Source organism: Crocodylus porosus, unplaced genomic scaffold (assembly GCF_001723895.1).
Source record: "Crocodylus porosus isolate Cpor-Errol unplaced genomic scaffold, CroPor_comp1, whole genome shotgun sequence".
In the NCBI taxonomy this organism is placed as follows: Eukaryota; Metazoa; Chordata; order Crocodylia; family Crocodylidae; genus Crocodylus; species Crocodylus porosus.
In genome coordinates this window covers 12198046-12216273 of record NW_017728926.1, presented here as the reverse complement: position 1 = coordinate 12216273, position 18228 = coordinate 12198046, and the positions used below count along the sequence as shown (strand labels likewise).

General features: G+C 43.2%; 1 protein-coding gene across 2 annotated transcripts; it reads left to right on the top strand.

Annotated features, from left to right (window-relative positions):
• Nucleotides 1-51: 51 nt before the first annotated feature.
• Nucleotides 52-18092, top strand: EMC1 (ER membrane protein complex subunit 1). 2 transcript variants are annotated; one of them, XM_019541489.1, is made up of 24 exons: nt 52-155; nt 1542-1666; nt 2308-2373; nt 2882-2975; nt 3479-3607; nt 4319-4445; nt 4964-5113; nt 5598-5765; nt 6318-6389; nt 7070-7129; nt 8026-8148; nt 8993-9089; nt 10005-10121; nt 10531-10539; nt 10960-11159; nt 11415-11564; nt 12171-12332; nt 12915-13034; nt 13681-13818; nt 14292-14465; nt 14636-14846; nt 15260-15344; nt 15910-16039; nt 16280-18092. In XM_019541489.1, exons 1-24 carry the CDS (start codon nt 67-69, stop codon nt 16457-16459), a joined length of 2976 nt encoding a protein of 991 aa, XP_019397034.1. In that variant the 5' UTR covers nt 52-66; the 3' UTR covers nt 16460-18092. The 2 variants fall into 2 exon arrangements, with proteins under 2 accessions (XP_019397034.1, XP_019397035.1); XM_019541490.1 differs by lacking the exon at nt 10531-10539.
• Nucleotides 18093-18228: the final 136 nt, after the last annotated feature.

Genomic DNA, 18228 nt, shown 5'->3' with positions numbered 1-18228 from the left:
TCAGGTGCCTGCGAGCGGCGCCCGCTTCCGGCGCCGCGGGGGCTGCTGGGATCGCTGCGGACTGTCATGGCGGGCGGCGCGCGGCTGTGGGCGCTGCTGCCGCTGCCGCTGCTGGTGGCCGCCGTGTACGAGGACCAAGTGGGCAAGTTCGACTGGTGCGTGCGGACACGGGCCACGGGCTGAGGGTCGGGCTCGGACCAGCCACTCCGGGGCACACGGGGAGGGACAATTTCCCAGCGCTTCATTGTCCATTTGTAACCGGCCCTCGCCTCATAACACTCCTTACTACCACGAGTGGAGGCCGGCACAGTCTGAGGCCCGCGTGGCAGGTTTCACTGCCGTTGTTTTTGGGCTGTTTTCCTTCAACTTCAGCAAACAGTGTAAAGGAAGGACATGCTAGTGTGTCCTTATTATAGAAAAAATAATTTCTTCCAACATAAAAGCTTGGCATTTGGTTGAATATAATGTTTGAACCCCATTAAGTGTGGTGCATTTGATTCCCCCCGCCCCGATCAAATCCTTGTGGCTGTTGGAACATAAAAAGATTAATTTTATGTTTCAAGTAGCCACAAGTATTTGAAGTGAAACATTCAATGAGGACAAAAAAATAAAGTTAAAAAGTACCCCCACATTAATGTTATGTCCCAGTAGCCACAAGTATTTGAACTGAAATATTCAGTGAGGACAAAAAAGGGTGCGATGGGGTGCTGCACAATATCAGCACTGTTAGGGGTGGAAACATGATCCGCAAGGTGAACCCAGGGATTTGGTGCAGGGATTCGTAGTGTTAAAAGGATTCCGACACGTTGTGGATTTCTGAGTTCTTCGCAACAAAAGAGTTGCACTATAATTCTCTGTAGTAAAAAAAACAAAACAAAGAGAACCCCAAAACATAGCTTGCATTTTCCAAGTCAAGCCTGAACTGCTGCTCTAGCTTGGTCTGAACTTCTGTAGAATTGGGTTTGACATAGAGTCCCAGGCCGTCAGAGTTCAGCTTCTTTCCGAAGTGATTTTCTCCACCCCCCAACTAAGAAAGAAATCGATCTGGTTGCTCTCTGCCAGTCCTCATCAGTGGCATTCGTGATTGCCCTGTCTTTTGTCTTTTGTGTTATAGCCATGTACAGGTGCTCCTCGCTTAATGTAGTTATGTTCTTGAAAAATGTGACTTTAGCAAAGCCAGTTAAATCACAGTAGTTACCTATTAGCAGGAGGCGACCAAACAGTGTTATAACTGAACATTGCACAACTTTAAATAAGTATGTTCCTTAGTAGATCGGCAACGTAATAATGAAACAACATTAAGTGAGGAGTACCTGTACTCTAATTTTTATCGTCCTTTTCCTATTCATAGTTTCTAGGGTCGGAAGGGACCTGAACAGATCATCAAGTCCAACCCCTTGCCCTGGGCAGGAACGAGTGCTGGGATCATAATACCCCAGCCAGATATCTATCCAACCTCCTCTTGAAGGCCCCCAAGAAGGAGGTTCGTGCAGTACGTTCTTTTTGTTTCTTACACCTTTACTGAATCTTTTCTTCCTTAGGAGACAGCAGTATGTGGGAAAACTCAAGTTTGCCTCTTTGGAAGCCTCGCAAGGGTCCAAGAAGCTTATTGTGGCTACGGAGAAAAACGTGATGGCTGCTTTGAATTCCAGAAATGGGGAAATCTGTGAGTGGAGCACGGCTTTACATGTTAGGCTGTTTACTACCTCACATTGCAACTAGCACATCTGGGACCAAAATTAAGCCCTGGTAGATATTCAAATTGAAAAATTACAGCTTGTATCAAAGCTTGCGCTTTAACCCTCTTACCATGAATTAGGTGGTAAATGTGAATGAGACATGGCTTTAGCTTTCCTAGAGACAGGAATCTGCATGTTTCTCGCTCTGCATTTGTCAGTTTTATTTTATTTCTTTCATGCCAAGGGGCTCTGTTTCCTATCTTCAAATATCAGTTGATTAGATGCTGATATGGTATGTCTGTGCCTTTGCTTATATCTAGACCTGTTCTTAACCAACATAGTAGGACCAAGAACTGAATGGGGCATGACATTTCAACTCCTCTCTTTCATCCCTCAGACTTATTCTTCCAGGTTACAGATGAGGCACTTTTCAGAGGCAATTATGTGAAAGTTTATGTTGGTGTTGCTCATGTTGTACCTGCCCCATAGTTGAGCAGATGCTGTCAGTCTGTAGCACTGTCACCTGGTACCTTTTATCAGCATGACACTGGAAAGGAGACGAAGGTGATTCTAATGTACGTGGGGGGAGATGGAAGCTTGTTCTCACTTGATGCCTTGTTCCTTTCAGTGTGGCGCCATGTAGATAAAGGGACTCCTGAAGGAGCGATAGATGCCATGCTGATCCATGGACAGGGTAAGCAAAGCAGTTAGGCCTTCCAGCGTAACAAGTGTTTGGTTTTACAGAATTATGGCTGAGAATTCAATAGAGGGCTAAATGCGCTAGAGCTTGTGGCTTTGATCCTGTGGTGCGGACAGACATTGTTAATGTGTACTTACTTCTTAGCTTTTCCTCTTCTGTGTGGATGAGCATTATTTTTTACTGCTCTGCTCTGTTGGATTTGCTGTGTAGTGCAGGCTAGGACTACAGCTACACAAAATGTTTTTTATGATTTGTGCTCATCCCCCTGGGCCTTTAGTGCCAGGAATAAAAGTGACTTACAACACACATCATTGTCTGGAAACTACATTGTGACCACCCTCACTGCTGTGCAGCTGACCAGGTGACAGTTGGGTAACTACATATGCCAGATGTGTTGTACCGTCCTACTGGTGTGAGTAGAACAGTAATTTGTAGAATCAGCAATGAAATAGTTAATGAAGACAACAAAACAGTAATAGGGTTGTTCTCATCCCAACTCCAGATGCCATTACTGTGTCCAGTGGTGGGCGTATTCTGCGTTCCTGGGAGACGAACATTGGAGGACTGAACTGGGAAACATCACTGGACACTGGCAGGTGGGAACTCTTGAGCAGACTGTCAATTCAGAAGGCGAAATTTGTTTTCCCTATAGGTATATTTTAAGGAAAGTAGCTCAAATATTGCTAACATGACACCTGAGGGATTATACTTGATCCTGTAGTAACCTGGTACTTTTTTTTTTTTTTTTTAATCGACATCAAAATGAGGCTAAAGATTTTGTATCTGGGCTTGTCAGATGCAAGATGCAATTAAAACCTTGAGTTAGATCAGAGTTTCCTGCTTGTTGATTGAAACTGTGATTGAAATCACTTTGAAATAGTCCATTGTGTCTATCTCTAGAGAGCTGTCTGTTAAAGTTCTACACTGTCAACTGTACATAATGGAGGGTAGCTATTTTTTTGGAAAAAACGTTGGTCATAGCTACTGTGGTGGGGAAGTAGATGGCTGTTTTCTGTTACTTGGTGGTTGCTATGGCTCCAGGAGCTAGGTAGTATCTCTGTGTTCATCATTTCACTCCCTATTTCTGACATGTGCTTAGTTTCCAGATGGCTACTTTAGTAGGTCTGCAGGATGTGGCAAAGTATGTGGCTGTCCTGAAGAAGTCTGCCCTCTCGCTTCATTACCTTTCCAATGGACACCAGAAATGGGTGGAGCATTTATCAGAAAGGTAAAAATCTGAAACAAAGTACTTGAGGATCATGTACAGATCACTGGTTCAGAGCCTATTTTCTGCCATGGTACCTATGTGCTTTTTTAACTGTGCATGTATGTCATCAACCAAACGGAGGGGGTTTGTTCCTTCTCCTGGCATAGCTTTGTGAACATACAGATCTCTTGAGAGAGGGACTGTACGAAGAGAGTGTCCATCTGCGTAATATCAGGAGGGAAGGGGCTAGTGCACCAAAATGAACGGGCACATTTCTTTTTGCTGCCTTTTTAGTGCTGGCAGGTTATAAACCATGGGTGTTGTGATTTGTGCATAATACAGTACTTACAGACTTGAGAGAGAAGACACGTAATATCTTAGAGCAGTAGAACAGAAACCAGTCAGGAGATGATTTCTCATGCAGAGAAGCAGGAAGCTACTAATAAAAGAACTGTATTAACTAAAGCAAGCCACTTTGCACATAGCAGCTTCCAGTCCGAATGTCAGGGCCTACTATGTGGGGCACTGGAACATAAAACTGAGGAAAAGGAATTCCTAAGGCACGTCTGTGTCAATGTGAAGAATCTTTCTGGTTTGCTATATTTTTGGTGGTTTACCCAGTCTGTCCTTGTGAAACTCATGTCAACATTAAACAGGGCTGTAGAACAGGGAGCTTTAAGCACAGGTTTGGGTGCTGTACATCGTGATTTGTTGCTGCTGCTTTTCTCACAGTGAGAGTGCCCAGTACCAGCTGTTGTATTCCTATGGAACCGGGGTGATATATTCCATTGGATTTGTTTCTCAAAGCCATTTGAATGTTTTGACCTTCAGCCTGGAGGATGGAGACATTTCAAAACAGGTATATTTTGTTGATTCAGGATGGAAACTCTTGTCACCATATTGGCTCTAGAATGGATCCTATGTAACAAAAGTGCTCTCATCTTTAGCACGGTAGCTAAGGAAGTTAACTCTGTTGATGATACATGGATGAGATGGTATCCTCTCCCCATGAAATAGCACAGGGACCCAGAAGTTGAATTTACAACTGCATGTCTTCAAAGTTTGGTGGACTCATGGCGAAGTTGAGAGCAGTTGGGTTTTGGTGTCAGATTGATGACAATTTCTCCTTGAGTTACAGGTTAAAATGTCCTTGTTTTAAATATTCCAGAAAAATTATGCACTCTTGGTTGATGAATGAAGTTCTTCTGTTTTTTTTATGTTGGCTTTTATTGGTGTAACTAAGACAAGTGTTGACGTGTATGCTAAGCCATGGACCACATGCTATCCAGCAAGATGGAAGCAAACTGACACAGCCAAGTTTCCCCTTGGAATTTCTTTGCAGGTTTGCAAACCTGTTGCATCTTTCTTACCCAACAGATAAGAGTTTCAGTCCCCTGGATGAAGAGCCTGAGTGGTGCCTGTAATGTCATAGGGGAGGCAGTGCTCGTGTGTGTGGACTCCGATACACATTCACTCTATGCTCTATCTCTGGAAACTGAACACGAGATGAAACAAATCCCGCTACAGGTAAGCCACCCTCAAGTAGCCTTCCACACACAGCTTACTTGAGGTTCGGTTAGCCAGTCCAGAGTGGCAATATCAGGGTCACCAATTTCAGAAGTGTCCAGTGTGTGTGTGTACTTGGGGAGGAGACTTTAGTACATACCATAATAATTTGGTGGAGGGAGAAGAGATTACATCCTCTCTATCTAATGGTAGTTTCTGTGCCCATGTTTTTAGTTCTTCAACCTTTCCTGTGATGTCTTGTCATGGGAACTGGTCCTTCCTGCAGTGTCAGTTGGGAACCTAGTAGACACTTCAGAGGTTCTCACTATGCCTCTACCTATAGCCTGATGTAGTCTACCTCAGTGGTAGGTCATTGGGCCATGGTGGATTCAGAACCACTGGCCGAACCCTTTGTAAAGCTTGGATTGCTTGTGGGGAAGGGATGCGTCTGTTCTGGTTGTCTGAGAGTTTCAGTTTCCACCTTTTTGTTTGTTCTTCCTCCCAGTCACTTGACCTGGAATTTGCTGACAGATTTCAGCCGAGGATATTAACCACCCAGCCCAGTCCTGTCAGTGTCTCCCGGACTCAGTTTTTCCTGCAGCTATCTTCAAGTCGCTTCACATTGCTGCAGTACAAACATGGGCTGCTAAGTCACCTCCGGGACTTCCAGCAGGTAAACAAGGCAAATATTACCATGGAACTGAACTGAAGTTGAAATTTCAGTGGGTTTGAGAGTAGGACTGGCTGCGTTCATCAGGAAAACAAGTTCCTGTATAAATCGCACATTAAACATTATGAAAAAATACACTGAGTTTCAATTATGCCTTCTACAGCAGCAGTTGAAAACCGTTCTTATCTCACCTATGCTATTTGTTTTTAAAATCAATTTAGGGACATTGCGCTGCTGGCGCTTGTAAATGTCAAGTAAGTTTACCAAAACTAGACTTGGGCTAGGCAAAGAGCCTTAGTACTGTGCGTGCTGGTAGTTCCAGTGGACTAGTGGCTACAAAGAATTGTAACCTGTTCCAGCTAATTAGAGATAAGGTACATGCTCGGTGATTGTACTCAGGGATTGTGAAGAAATCTGTTAAGGGTTGTTAGCTCCCTTTCCACTCAAGCTGCTCTGCAGTTCAATTCACTTCACTACAATGGGGACCACTCTTCTTAAGTCCTGCTTAGTTTAAGGCTCTGACCATGTTCTTATTTCTGCTTCTTCCATTTTCAGGCAACTTTGGTGAGTTTTGCAACAACTGGGGAGAAGACTGTGGCTGCTGTCCTGACTTGCAGGAATGAAGTGGTTAGTACAACCCAGTTGCACAGGGTACATACCCGAATTCCATGTAGGATCTAGTTGATGCAAGCAAAGTGCAAAAATTATGCGATGTGGACTGCTGCAAGCTGATAAAACTTAGGCGAGCGTAGGCTTCATAGACAGACACAGCTTGAGGTTGGACTTCGTAAGTATTCCTCTCTGAGGCTGTGACAAGTTGATTTCAAATGACCCTCACTCCCATTTTCTAGGGTTTGTGAGCTCCAAAGTTTCCTTTGATCTCCGGATTAGCCGTGGGAACAGCCAGACTTTGTAGCCTGGATGGAGCCAACTAAATAACTTCTCCCCTCAGCTGATGGTCCAAATATTGTGGTAATAACTTGTATGGAGCTAGATACAGAAGACTATCGTGCTGCTGTTTTGCTAGGTGTCATTGCAACCTCTTTGTAGGCCTGAGTTAACCAGGAATTCAAACAGGGCAACTCCTTTAAGGAGACAAAGGTACACATCCTATACGTGTAAAATATAATACAAACGTTCTCTCGCAGATATTACATAACTTTCTCCTTTATCAGTATGGCTATCATTTGCCCAAGTTCGGCAGAGCTAGGAGAGAGAACTTGCTTTTGTGAAAAACTTAGGATGCTGTGTTCTCCATGCCTTTTTCATGTTTACAAACCCTGTTTCTATTCTGGCGTTCATTGCAGAAATCTGCAAGTCCGGATGGCCTTCATACTGGAAACACTTTGGGACATCCCCATAGGCCGGTATGGAAATTAGCTCATTCATAGGAGTTAAAGGCATTCTTTGTAATCATTGGTCTGCTCCTTTCTGTTAAGCTTAAGAGGCAGAATGGAGGGAAGGACACTGTTATCCTGGAGAGTAATATTTGTGCAACAGTTTGATTCATTTTTATGCAAAATCACCTTTGGGCTCTGTATTTCCTGAAACCATTCCGCTGGCTGAACACAGTGCCTGCTTTCGGCCTTTAATTTAAGGACTGCTCTTCGGTAGATCCCGCATTTCCCATCCTAAAAAGGGAAGCTACTTTTTAAATATGGAATTTTATGTAGAGTTTCCAATGTATTTAGAAGGAGAGAGTGCTTAGTACTTGGAGCAGGACACCAGGAAATACGAATTCTATTTCCAGATTAGCCACTGATTTGCTTAGTGATTAGCAAAAGTTTTAGAGCCATTTGTGCCTCAGTTTGCCCATTAATTTGATGCCATGTATCCGAGGCACTGAGGCTCAAATGATTGCTTATAAAGTACTTTTTAGATCTTTATAGAAGAAAAAACACATTATAAGAACTTGCTCTGTGGTGTGTGGGTTTGGTTCCCACCCCCTGCTGCCTTCCTTTTTTTTTCTTTTGCAAGTGGGATTAAAATTACAGCAATTGCTCTCAGGAAATAAAATTGGAACTGTGTCTTAAAGCTAATATTACTTGTAGTTTCAGTTACTAACCTCAAACTGGTGTGCGGTGTTATGTGCTGTTAGGCACTTGCTGTGTTCTACTGCAGAAAGCCTGCACTATAGGGTTGGGAAGTAATCCCTGTAAGTAGTTTATTCTGAAGCACAGTATGCAGTTATCTGTGAGAAGAGGCCGCGTATAAGTGTAGATTGTGTGTGTTTAGTTCAGCTTGTTTTTGCATAATGTTCTAGGAATTCCCAGACTGTTCCAACCACACCTACAATATTAACCTCTATTTGGTTGAAACTGGGCAAAGACTGCTGGAAACCACAATAACCTTCAACTTTGAGCAAAGTGGTGCCAGGCCTGAGCAGGTAAGATGGGGCCTGTCACTGAAAAGGGGGTGGATGGGAGTTTGTCTTGAACTCAGTCATAGATAAACTCTGAGTCTTATTGAAGCCTTTTTGCTGCTGCTCCTCCACTCAAACAGAAAAGACTCTTATCTGAGGCAGCGTGTCTGTTAGATAGGACACTGTTCTGAGAATCAAGGAGAGCTGGATTCTCCTTTTCCCTATAAAACTAACCTATTGTTTGGTCCTGACCAGTTTACTTCACTTCTTGTGTGTTAATTTCCACAACTGGAAAATGTGGTTAATTGGATTTATCTACATGTGTAAAATGCTAAAAGAAGTAAAGGTGGAAAGTACTGCATGAAATGGTAGCTCTTCTTAACTGCCAGGGTTGGATAGAGTTCTTGGGGTCACTGTTGATGAGAAGTGTGCAAAACTACATGTACTTGTGCTGCACGTGAGCCAGGTGTGGTGTTAAAGCTTATTTTGGATTTAGATTGGGATGGAAGACTCAGGATGACTTTATAGGCAGAGAGGAGCCTTGAGGTCATGCAGAAGAATATTGCCAACCACAAAAGAGCCGTTGCATTTGCTGACCTGCTCTTTGTTTCTGTATGTTGATCTCAGCAATTTACGATACCTGAAGGACCATAAGAGCCATATACAACCAGACTGTAGTCTGAGCAGCATATAATTTAGCCGTTAGCCTTACAGTAAGCATCTAATGATTGCTTCCAAACCTTAAATAGAACAGAGTGATCTTAAATCCTTTTATTTTGATCGTACTTTGTGGATTGAATTGTATATTTCTCATCCAGCAGTTGGTTAAAGCCTTCCTTTTCCTTTTCCTTGTAACCCCTCTTCCCAGCTGTACATCCAAGTCTTTCTGAAGAAAGATGACTCTGTGGGCTACCGAGCTCTGGTGCAAACAGAAGACCACATGCTTGTGTTCCTCCAGCAGCCAGGTAACTTGAAACCAGGTTGGCTGATTATCCCTTTTCTGCTATGTAGACTCAAGGAGCATAGGACTTGGGTAGTGGAATCCAGCCTCGTTGTTGCATGCAGACATGTCTTTTAATTGCTGAAAGTTTGAATGGTGTCAGTTCAGTGATCATTGTAAAAGTTACTTAGCCAAACCCCATGGGTGAGAGTGAAGACTAACAATATATTGCCCCCACAACTTCAGTTTTTTTATATTACTACAGGTGAGAATCCAGTTACGTCACATTCTTGAGGCGGGGAGGACAGGGGAGTCTAGTTGGCTTTACTAAACTTGTCAGGAGTTCACGGTTCTGTCTGTTCAGAACTTACTACAGGATTAGTGATCCAAGTCATATCATGGTTATTCTTCAATGCGCCAGCAAAAAAAGAAGGGACTTTACTTAAGCAAATGATGTTATGCTACAGTTGGGTTTGAAAGTCATCTTAGTGACTTGAATCTCAGGCCTTGCAAGAATGTTTGCGTTTGAACTTCCTAGCTCATATGTAAAGAAAAAAATGGTTTGATGACTTCAGTACTTTCCAGACTATTCATAGTTCAAGTCATTGGTATGTCCTTTCAGCAATAGCTATAGCTTAATAACATGGTTTTCTTGTCACTGATTACATATTGCTATATACTACACAGTAAAAATAGATACCTGGGTTGGTTCCAAAATGCAGCATTTTGTGATGAAACACACATATACCTTTGAGAGCCAGATGGTGAGTATATCAGTCTTGAGTGTTAAGGATAGTTGGCAGTCCATTTTAAGTGGCTAGGTTTGGAAGAGCTGCTTCGGTTCTGTCAGTTTTCTGTGCTGCATTCATTGCTGAGAAGGGAAACACATTTGTGCTTTTCTTTGATTTGCCTATGTTACCTCATCTTTGTATCCCTTCAGGAAAAGTTCTGTGGAGCAGAGAGGAATCGTTGGCAGAAGTAGTAAGCTTGGAGATGGTGGATCTACCCCTGACAGGTGCACAGGCTGAGCTGGAAGGAGAGTTTGGAAAGAAAGCAGGTAATAGACAAGGCTTTGCTGAGGGGAAAAGTTGAAATTGCTTGAAGGGGTTTAGTTTTACTTTTTTTTTTTTTTTTTTTTTTTTTTTTTACCTGTTGGTATAGTTTCAGCATCTTTATCCCTAACATTGGGATTTCACCTCCCAGATTTCCTCTGTAGAAAGTATGAGCAAAGCGAACTGAAATGCACTTGATTTTCAAGGCTTGGAGTGGTCTGTCCAGTTCCCTTATGCAGCTAGATCATGCATGTTCTCTAGTTGTGGTTTCTCTGAACACAGTCTTGTAAGAAATTTCAGCCAGGTGACTCTTTCCAAAACAGTCCCTTTAGTCTCCTTTATTGTCCTACTCTGAAGAGTGAATTGTTAATTGCCTTTTGTTCATTATTTCTTTTCTTGCTGTCCTGGATGCAGCTATTCAAGGTAACCTAAATGGTCATGCAGTTCTTTCCTGTCCTTTTTGACAGTTTCCTTTTCTGGTGGGTCTTTATCTTCGTTGTGTTTCTGAGTGCAGAGATGCAATCTCAGTATGCCCATTAGCTTTAGTTATGCACTTATATGAATGGCTAGGGTGAAAAACCCAAGGAAGAGACTGATCTCAAGTCAAGCCTCCTTGTAAAGTATAGAGTGCCTGGGTTATGCACTATGCTGGGGGCAGGGGTTGGTTTAATGAAGGGGTGGCACTGGGATTAAATATGATTTGCTTATCATGAAGGGTGAAGTAGAGTTTTCTTACTGTAGAAATGGCAGCATATAACTTAGACTGTGGCTCTGCTGTGTGTTCATTTCCCCCACTGTGATTATTCCTTTCTACACTAACTGTTGTCACTGACCTGTTTGCAGATGGCTTGCTGGGGATGTTTCTGAAGCGCCTGTCCTCCCAGCTCATCCTGTTGCAGGCCTGGACTGCTCACCTCTGGAAGATGTTCTATGATGCCAGAAAGCCACGGAGCCAAATTAAGAATGAGATCAATATTGACAATTTGGCTAGAGATGAGTTCAACCTGCAGAAAATGATGGTGATGGTGACAGCCTCAGGAAAGGTGAGGGGAGCACAGCTTGGAAAGCTGTTCCTGGAACATAGAAAACAATCTCGGGGAGGGGGCTGATGAGGGGAATTCAGTGTCTGGGACTCTTGCTAGGGTAGGAAAGATGAGGATACCAGCAGTGTTTTATTGTGGACAAGGGAAAAGACATGGGTCTTTCCTCTTCATCATACTCCAAAGCTCAGTGCAACTTTTGGATGTGAAAGACCTTCTTTTACAGGTGTTGGCTTTCCTTTTGTCTCTGTCCATCAGCTCTTTGGCATTGAAAGCAGTTCTGGCACCATCCTATGGAAGCAGTACCTGAAGAATGTGAGGCCTGGCTCTTCCTTTAAACTCATGGTCCAGAGAACTACAGCCCACTTCCCACACCCTCCACAATGTACACTGCTTGTTAAAGACAAGGTGAGTCCTTTGCCCCACACTTAACATGGGTCTTAGTTGTATAGAAATGAAATTCCCCTCACCAGCCTCTACCCTTCAGAAAAGTAGCTTTCACTATGATTAGGCCAAAAAAGAATAGAACAGGCGAGTGATGGGAAGACAGATGCAGAGAAACACTCTAAGCAGCAAGGCCAAAATATCTGGCTTGCTTTTTAAATGTGTTTGTTTTACATTTTAAGAGAGAATTTCGCCCTGTGCCTTTGCTAGCTGCATGTAGAAAATAGGAGCCTGTGTACATTAGCTAGATAGAAAAGGCTACCAGTCACCAAGCAGCATGCAACCAGCTAAAGGAAAGGCATCTTCATTTGTGTTGGACAAAGTATGTGTAGGATCCAGTCAGAACTTAATATAACTTATGTGGTACAGTGGAACCAGCTGAAAACAGAGTTTCAATACCCAGCACCTTCATCTATAGGAAAGGGGCCCAGGGAAGGAAGGAAAGGGCTGTTGGGAGTCAAACTCCGGGTATAAATGGCCAAACTTGCAGACAGCTTCAGAATCTGGGAAACACCCCGACTCTTTTCTTTGCTTGTGCTTCAGAGTTTCCCATTGCATTGTGTGTTTTAGGAGACCAAGATGAGCTCCCTCTATGTCTTCAACCCCATCTTTGGGAAGCGAAGTCAGGTGGCTCCCCCAGTTCTAAAGCGCCCAATCCTTCAGACTTTGCTTCTGCCCATCATGGATCAAGACTATGCCAAAGTGCTTCTTCTGATTGATGATGAATTCAAGGTACTTGCCACCACAAGGCAACTTATTCTCCATCTCCAGGATAAATCTCTCCCCTTGTGGGTCAAGGGATAAAAATGTTATCAAGCTGCAGTTCACAAAAGAGATGACACTATCTCGAGGGGACTTCATAAAGATAGAACTCCATATTAAATCATTTCCTTATCCATGTAACAAAGAACCCTTTTCTCTGCACTGAGCGGCACAGCCTTCTTCACTGCATTTGGTTATCTCACACTACAGGGCAAGCTGATCTGTATTCAAAAATGGAATTGTTCTTGCACTTGAAGAACATCAAGAGAATCCATCTAGTCATGTGCTGATTGGCAAACTTCCCTGGTTGTTAAGCCTCGCACCTATGTTTTTAATCTGCATCAAACTAGCTGTCTTTCTTACCAGCCAGCATAGGAGAGTAGTGCCCTCTGCCTTTGTTTTGCTGAATTCCACCTTTTTGTTGAGCAGTAAAAGTCAGTGGAATTTACATCTGTGGTGAATCTGATCCAGTGAGTTTTCATTGGACTTGATTTACTTTTACTTGTAAATTTGTAAACATAGATGTTCACCGAGTTTTCTTTACCTTCCCAGGTTACAGCTTTCCCTGCAACTAAAAATGTCCTCCGCCAGTTAGAAGAAATAGCTCCCTCCATATTTTTTTACTTAGTGGATGCTGATCAGGGCAAGCTCTCTGGATTCAGGCTGCGAAAGGTATGGAAGTTTAAGGTGAACTCTGCGTATGGGTTTTCAGTTCAGGTAGCCAGAAAATGATACAGAACCTAGATTGGCAGCAAGGTAGTTCCTTTGTGTACCACCAGAAGAATGATACCAACTCTCAGTATCGTAAGCAACAACTTTGCCTCAGAGGGTTATCAGTAGGATGGCTCTTTGTAGTGTTTAATGGGATTTTTGATGTGATGAGCGAGTGTTAGAGTTTGTTACTGACTTCTTCCAGTTCTCCAAAGATTCATAAGGTCTTTGTAAACTCACAATTGCAGAAATGCATTAGTGAAGAATCCAGACTCATCAGTAACTTCTTCCTGTAGGCTGGCAAGATTAGAAAAGAAGGAACAGTTCTTCCATATTTCTCTATTTTCCTGGGTACAGAGCACTGTGGGGCTAAGAGAAAACAAGAGCACAGTTATCCAGACGTTCTTTCCCCTAGAGCCTTAAGACCCTACTGCCTGTTCTGAGAAACTGGCTGTCCTAGACAAAATGCCAGGCCAGAGGGAGCACTGCTTTGAACTGGTGTGGTAAATCCAATGGAACGTTTTAGGAGCATTCCCCATTTGTTATGGAAGTGGAGACTATTTTTGAAGGATGAGATAAAGCCACATGTTGCACCTTGTTTCCATAGGATTTGACGACAGAGGAGAGCTGGGAGATGACCATATCGGCTGAAGTACAGAGGATAGTGACCGTGAAGGGAAAGAGGTCCAATGAGCATGTGCACTCGCAGGGCCGTGTGATGGGTGATCGTAGTGTCCTCTATAAGGTACTGCAGACATGTGAAAAGTTGTGTCTTGTCACATTTGCCTTGAAAAGAAGCTTTTAAATAAGTGTCTCAAAACTTTTTTGCTCCTCTTCTCTCCTGATCGAGGAACAGAGCTTTGTAAATCAAATACCATTTTTAGGAGCTGAGTTATCACCTGAGATGTGCCAATTGGTGCCCTGCGATGCTAAGTTTGTGTGGACATAATGGTGTCTCTAAACTTTTGTAGACGCTAAGACAAGTTGAATTTGGCATGGGATGTTTCCTTTGCGTGAGTGCTTTCAGAAGGCAGTTAAAGACCACTCACATCTTCAATGATACCTGGAGAAGATAATAGCTTTCTTGATCACTATCTGTGCTTAATGGTAAAGGGTTTTTTTCCTTGCATCTTTGGCCACAGAGGTCTGCGACCATTTGCAGATACAGCAGCATTTGCAGAAACAAGCATCTCTGTTTCTCTCTTCTCACCCTTTCAGTCTTTGAATCCTAACCTGCTCGCAGTGGTGACCGAGAGCACGGATACACATCATGAACGCACCTTCATTGGAATCTATCTGATTGATGGGGTCACAGGCCGGATCATCCACTCTTCTGTGCAGAAGAAAGCAAAAGGACCCGTCCACATTGTCCATTCAGAAAACTGGGTGGTGGTAAGGACAAGTCAATGCTTTTAATGCTTTGTGTTTCAGAAAGAGAGGCAGTTATCTTCACTGTTGGCATATTTGCTAACCTTGCTCTCACTAGCTGCTACCTCTGTGTGTTCACTTGTGCCCTACTGCCTTGCCTGGCTTCCTGATCGGTGTCTTCCCCTTTATTTTAGTACCAATACTGGAACACCAAGGCACGCCGGAATGAGTTCACTGTGTTAGAGCTGTATGAAGGGACGGAGCAGTATAACGCCACAGCCTTCAGCTCCCTCGACCGCCCATTCTTGCCTCAAGTCCTCCAACAGTCCTATATCTTTCCATCTGCCATCAGTGCCATGGAGGCCACCATCACTGAACGTGGAATCACCAGCCGTCACTTGCTCAGTAAGAATTGCATTAGGGCGGGGTGGAGGGTCTGAGTTACCTGCGTGTCAACTTTTATATGCAAGGAAAAAACTCTGCAATGTCTAGGAGAGTTATCTGCCATGGTAATTCCTGAGCTTGTTTGAAAGAAAAGTATATCTTTAGGTAGCCAGGGCCCTTCATCCTGTATATAAACTCTGTGCTTTATATATTCTGCCTTGCTGTGCCATGATAGTTCACTCGCAGGCTGCCTTTAGAACAACATTTGTATGCAGCTCTATAATGCAGCTCTGCTTGTCTTTATGAGCCTGCTTTTCATGGCTGGCAGGTAATGGTGTCTCCATATTCTGTGGCATGCATCAGGAGGCCAGCTAGATTAGCCCTGCGAGCTCAACAGCAATTTGCTTCTAAGATATACTTCTTTTGATGTACAGTTGGGCTTCCCTCTGGGGCAATTCTTTCCCTTCCGAAGGCTCTGCTGGATCCTCGACGCCCAGAGATCCCTACAGAACAAAGCAGGTAGGAAAAATTCTGGAGCAGTAACTCTTTTTTCCTCCCCTCACTAAGAGTGGATAAATTAAACATGGTAGCCTGGAATGGATTTTTTTTTTTTTTTTTTTTTATCCATTCCATCTGGCCAGTTTCACAGTAACTCTTAATCTGAATATAGTGGTTACTGTCTTCTATGTAATTGGATTGCATTGCTACCAATCCAGGTTTGAGTAAACTGATGTGTAATACAGATAGGTTCTAAAAAGCATCTTCTGCCAGCATTCTGGTAATTAGTAACCCACATAATTAACTGAGGTTCTTAGGATGATACTTCAACTGATACACTCCCAAAGCCTTGAACTATACAGGGTCTTGCAGCTTAAGAGCCCTAAAATCTAGCTATAGCCAGTTCTTGGCTGTCAGGTTTTTCCGCTCTTCCTTCCTTTATCCACCACTGAATGACCCTGCTCAACAATCCTTATAAAGATTCTAGTCTAGTATCACCAGACTTGTAAATCTCAAGTAAGACTGCGAGAGAGTTCCCTCTGTATCGTGTTGAGTTGGATTTTGATCCTCCTCTGTTGTCTTTCAGAGAAGAGAACTTGATTCCCTATTCCCCAGATGTGCAAATCCATGCTGAGAGGTTTATCAACTACAATCAAACTATATCTCGAATGAGAGGGATTTATACAGCCCCTTCAGGTCTGGAGTCTACGTGCCTGGTGAGTTACAGAACAGGTGTACTTTGTAAAATCTGGCACTGAGGGATCTAAGAGGATAGTTTCAAAACTTCTTGCAAGGAGGAGGCTGTAACTTCAGGCCACATGATAGCTCATTACTTCATGGTTTCATGAACTGTATTTTGTTTAATCACAACCATAGGTATGGGTCTGGCGCTGTGTGTGTATATATAAACTAGATTTGTGCTTTATGCTGCCCTAATAGCTTATGGTCTCATTTAGGTTGTTGCTTTTGGGCTGGACATCTACCAAACCAGAGTCTACCCGTCCAAGCAGTTTGACGTTCTGAAAGATGATTATGACTACGTGCTGATAAGCAGCGTCCTGTTTGGACTGGTTTTTGCCACTATGATTACAAAGAGACTTGCTCAGGTGAAGCTGCTGAACCGTGCGTGGCGGTAAGCAGACGAGTGAAGGGGACACCGAGACTGGAAAAGAGGCTGACTGGGATTCTGAGTAGCTGATCATCTCCAGGAGCTCACACCATAAGTCAGCTTAAATATATGTTACAAAACGCACGGCTGTGAACGAGGCAGGGATTTATATCACAGTTCTGCTGGGGAAGATTTAAAGGGAGGAGCTGCCAGTAGAGGAAATGTTTAATACCTCTAGGGAGATTTCCTTTCCAGGACCAGACATTTTAATGAGATTAAAAAGATTCATCAGTCAGCCCAAGACGTCACTGAATCAGTCAGGAAAAAGAACCTGTTTTCTTCAAAGCCCCAAAATTTGGTGACTCCATTATTTTTCCAGAAGCACTTTCCCCAACCTTTAACAGAGATTAATGCCAAGATATTAAGGATGTATTTTTTTTCCCCTCTAGTTTGGGGTGTACTTCCAGACCACATGATGGCTTGCCTCTTACCTGCCCCCAAACATAACTAAAATCTTGGTAAGAAGGAGGATCCCTTCATTAATATGTGCTGTAGTAAGAAAATCAGAGTTTGTAAATGTGTGAGCTGCTGTACGTGGGGCATGAGAAGAGGGGACATTGGGTAAGTTCGCCAGGAGAATATCTAAATGATGCATGCAGATACACACTGACTGACCAGCTCATTTAAAGAAATTGCAATGACACAAGGGGGAGTTTGAGGGAAGATACTGGTGAATAAAACTTTTCTGTAGCCTTTATTTATTGCAACTGCTTTTTAGTTTATTAAATGTTTGCACAACACAGACCTCATTGCTTGGATGTTCCTGGGGATATTTTTCTCTGGTTAAAAAATATATTTTGATGTGTGAGAGCAAACATGAAATGCCAGTTGCCTTGAACTGCATCTGTAAACACTCTGCATTCACAGTGAAAAACTAAGTGATAACATGAAACTGGGTTTAAGAATGTTGTGGGGGGTTGTTTGTTTGTTTGTAGGTTTTTTTAGAGTGAAGAGACTTGCAATTTATTTTCCTTCCATGTATCATGGATGGTCATTCTTGGCATGAATTTTAATATTCTAATTTTCTAATTTTTAAGTTATAAGTTGTTCTTGGCACAACTTGTTGGAATATTAAAGGTATTTCAGCACAGCCCACTGCAGCACTATGCAGAAATACCCAAATGAGCTCAGGTACTAGAAGCAGTGTAGCTTCCTTAATGTAGTGCTCCGTTTGGGCTAATTGTCACTTCATTAGTATCACACTCCAGCTGGACTAAGTAGCCTTGGTGGAGTGCCTCGCTAATGCAGCTGTACTGTATCTGATAATCAAATATCCTTGGTTAGAAACAGCATCGCTATGGTACTGCACTGTGCTGTACAAACATACCCCAAGTGTTCACATTTATGTTGGGCAGCCTGTGTGCTGAAATGGTTGCAGCTTCGAACACTGAGCCGAAGGGCTTTGTTTGCTGCTTTGGAAGGAGCCTGTGCTTGAGGTATGCTGAAGCGGGGTGTAACCGGATGGCCAGTATCTGTAACAAACTTGATTTTGTTTTCAACTGTGAAAGTGGTCTGCAGTTGTGTTGCATTGCCTGGAGGACTGTGGGATCAGCCCTTTGTATCCATGTGCAGGTCATTAAATAAAAGCAGTTTGATCAGTAGCCATGAGAAACATCGTGTATTTCTGCGAGAACGCTGTGGTGGTCGGGGTCTGTGGTTTCCCTGTAAGGTGCGTCGTTTCCTTGCCCAGGTCACAGTCAGCACTTGTTCAAAAAGGACACAATAAGACCTTTACCT

Coding starts and splice junctions, on each gene's coding strand:
- EMC1 (XM_019541489.1), top strand. CDS start 67: ATGGCGGGCGGCGCGCGGCTGTGGGCGCTGCTGCCGCTGCCGCTGCTG. Junction 2,374..2,881: donor CATGCTGATCCATGGACAGG/GTAAGCAAAGCA, acceptor TCCCAACTCCAG/ATGCCATTACTGTGTCCAGT. Junction 13,035..13,680: donor CTGGATTCAGGCTGCGAAAG/GTATGGAAGTTT, acceptor TTGTTTCCATAG/GATTTGACGACAGAGGAGAG.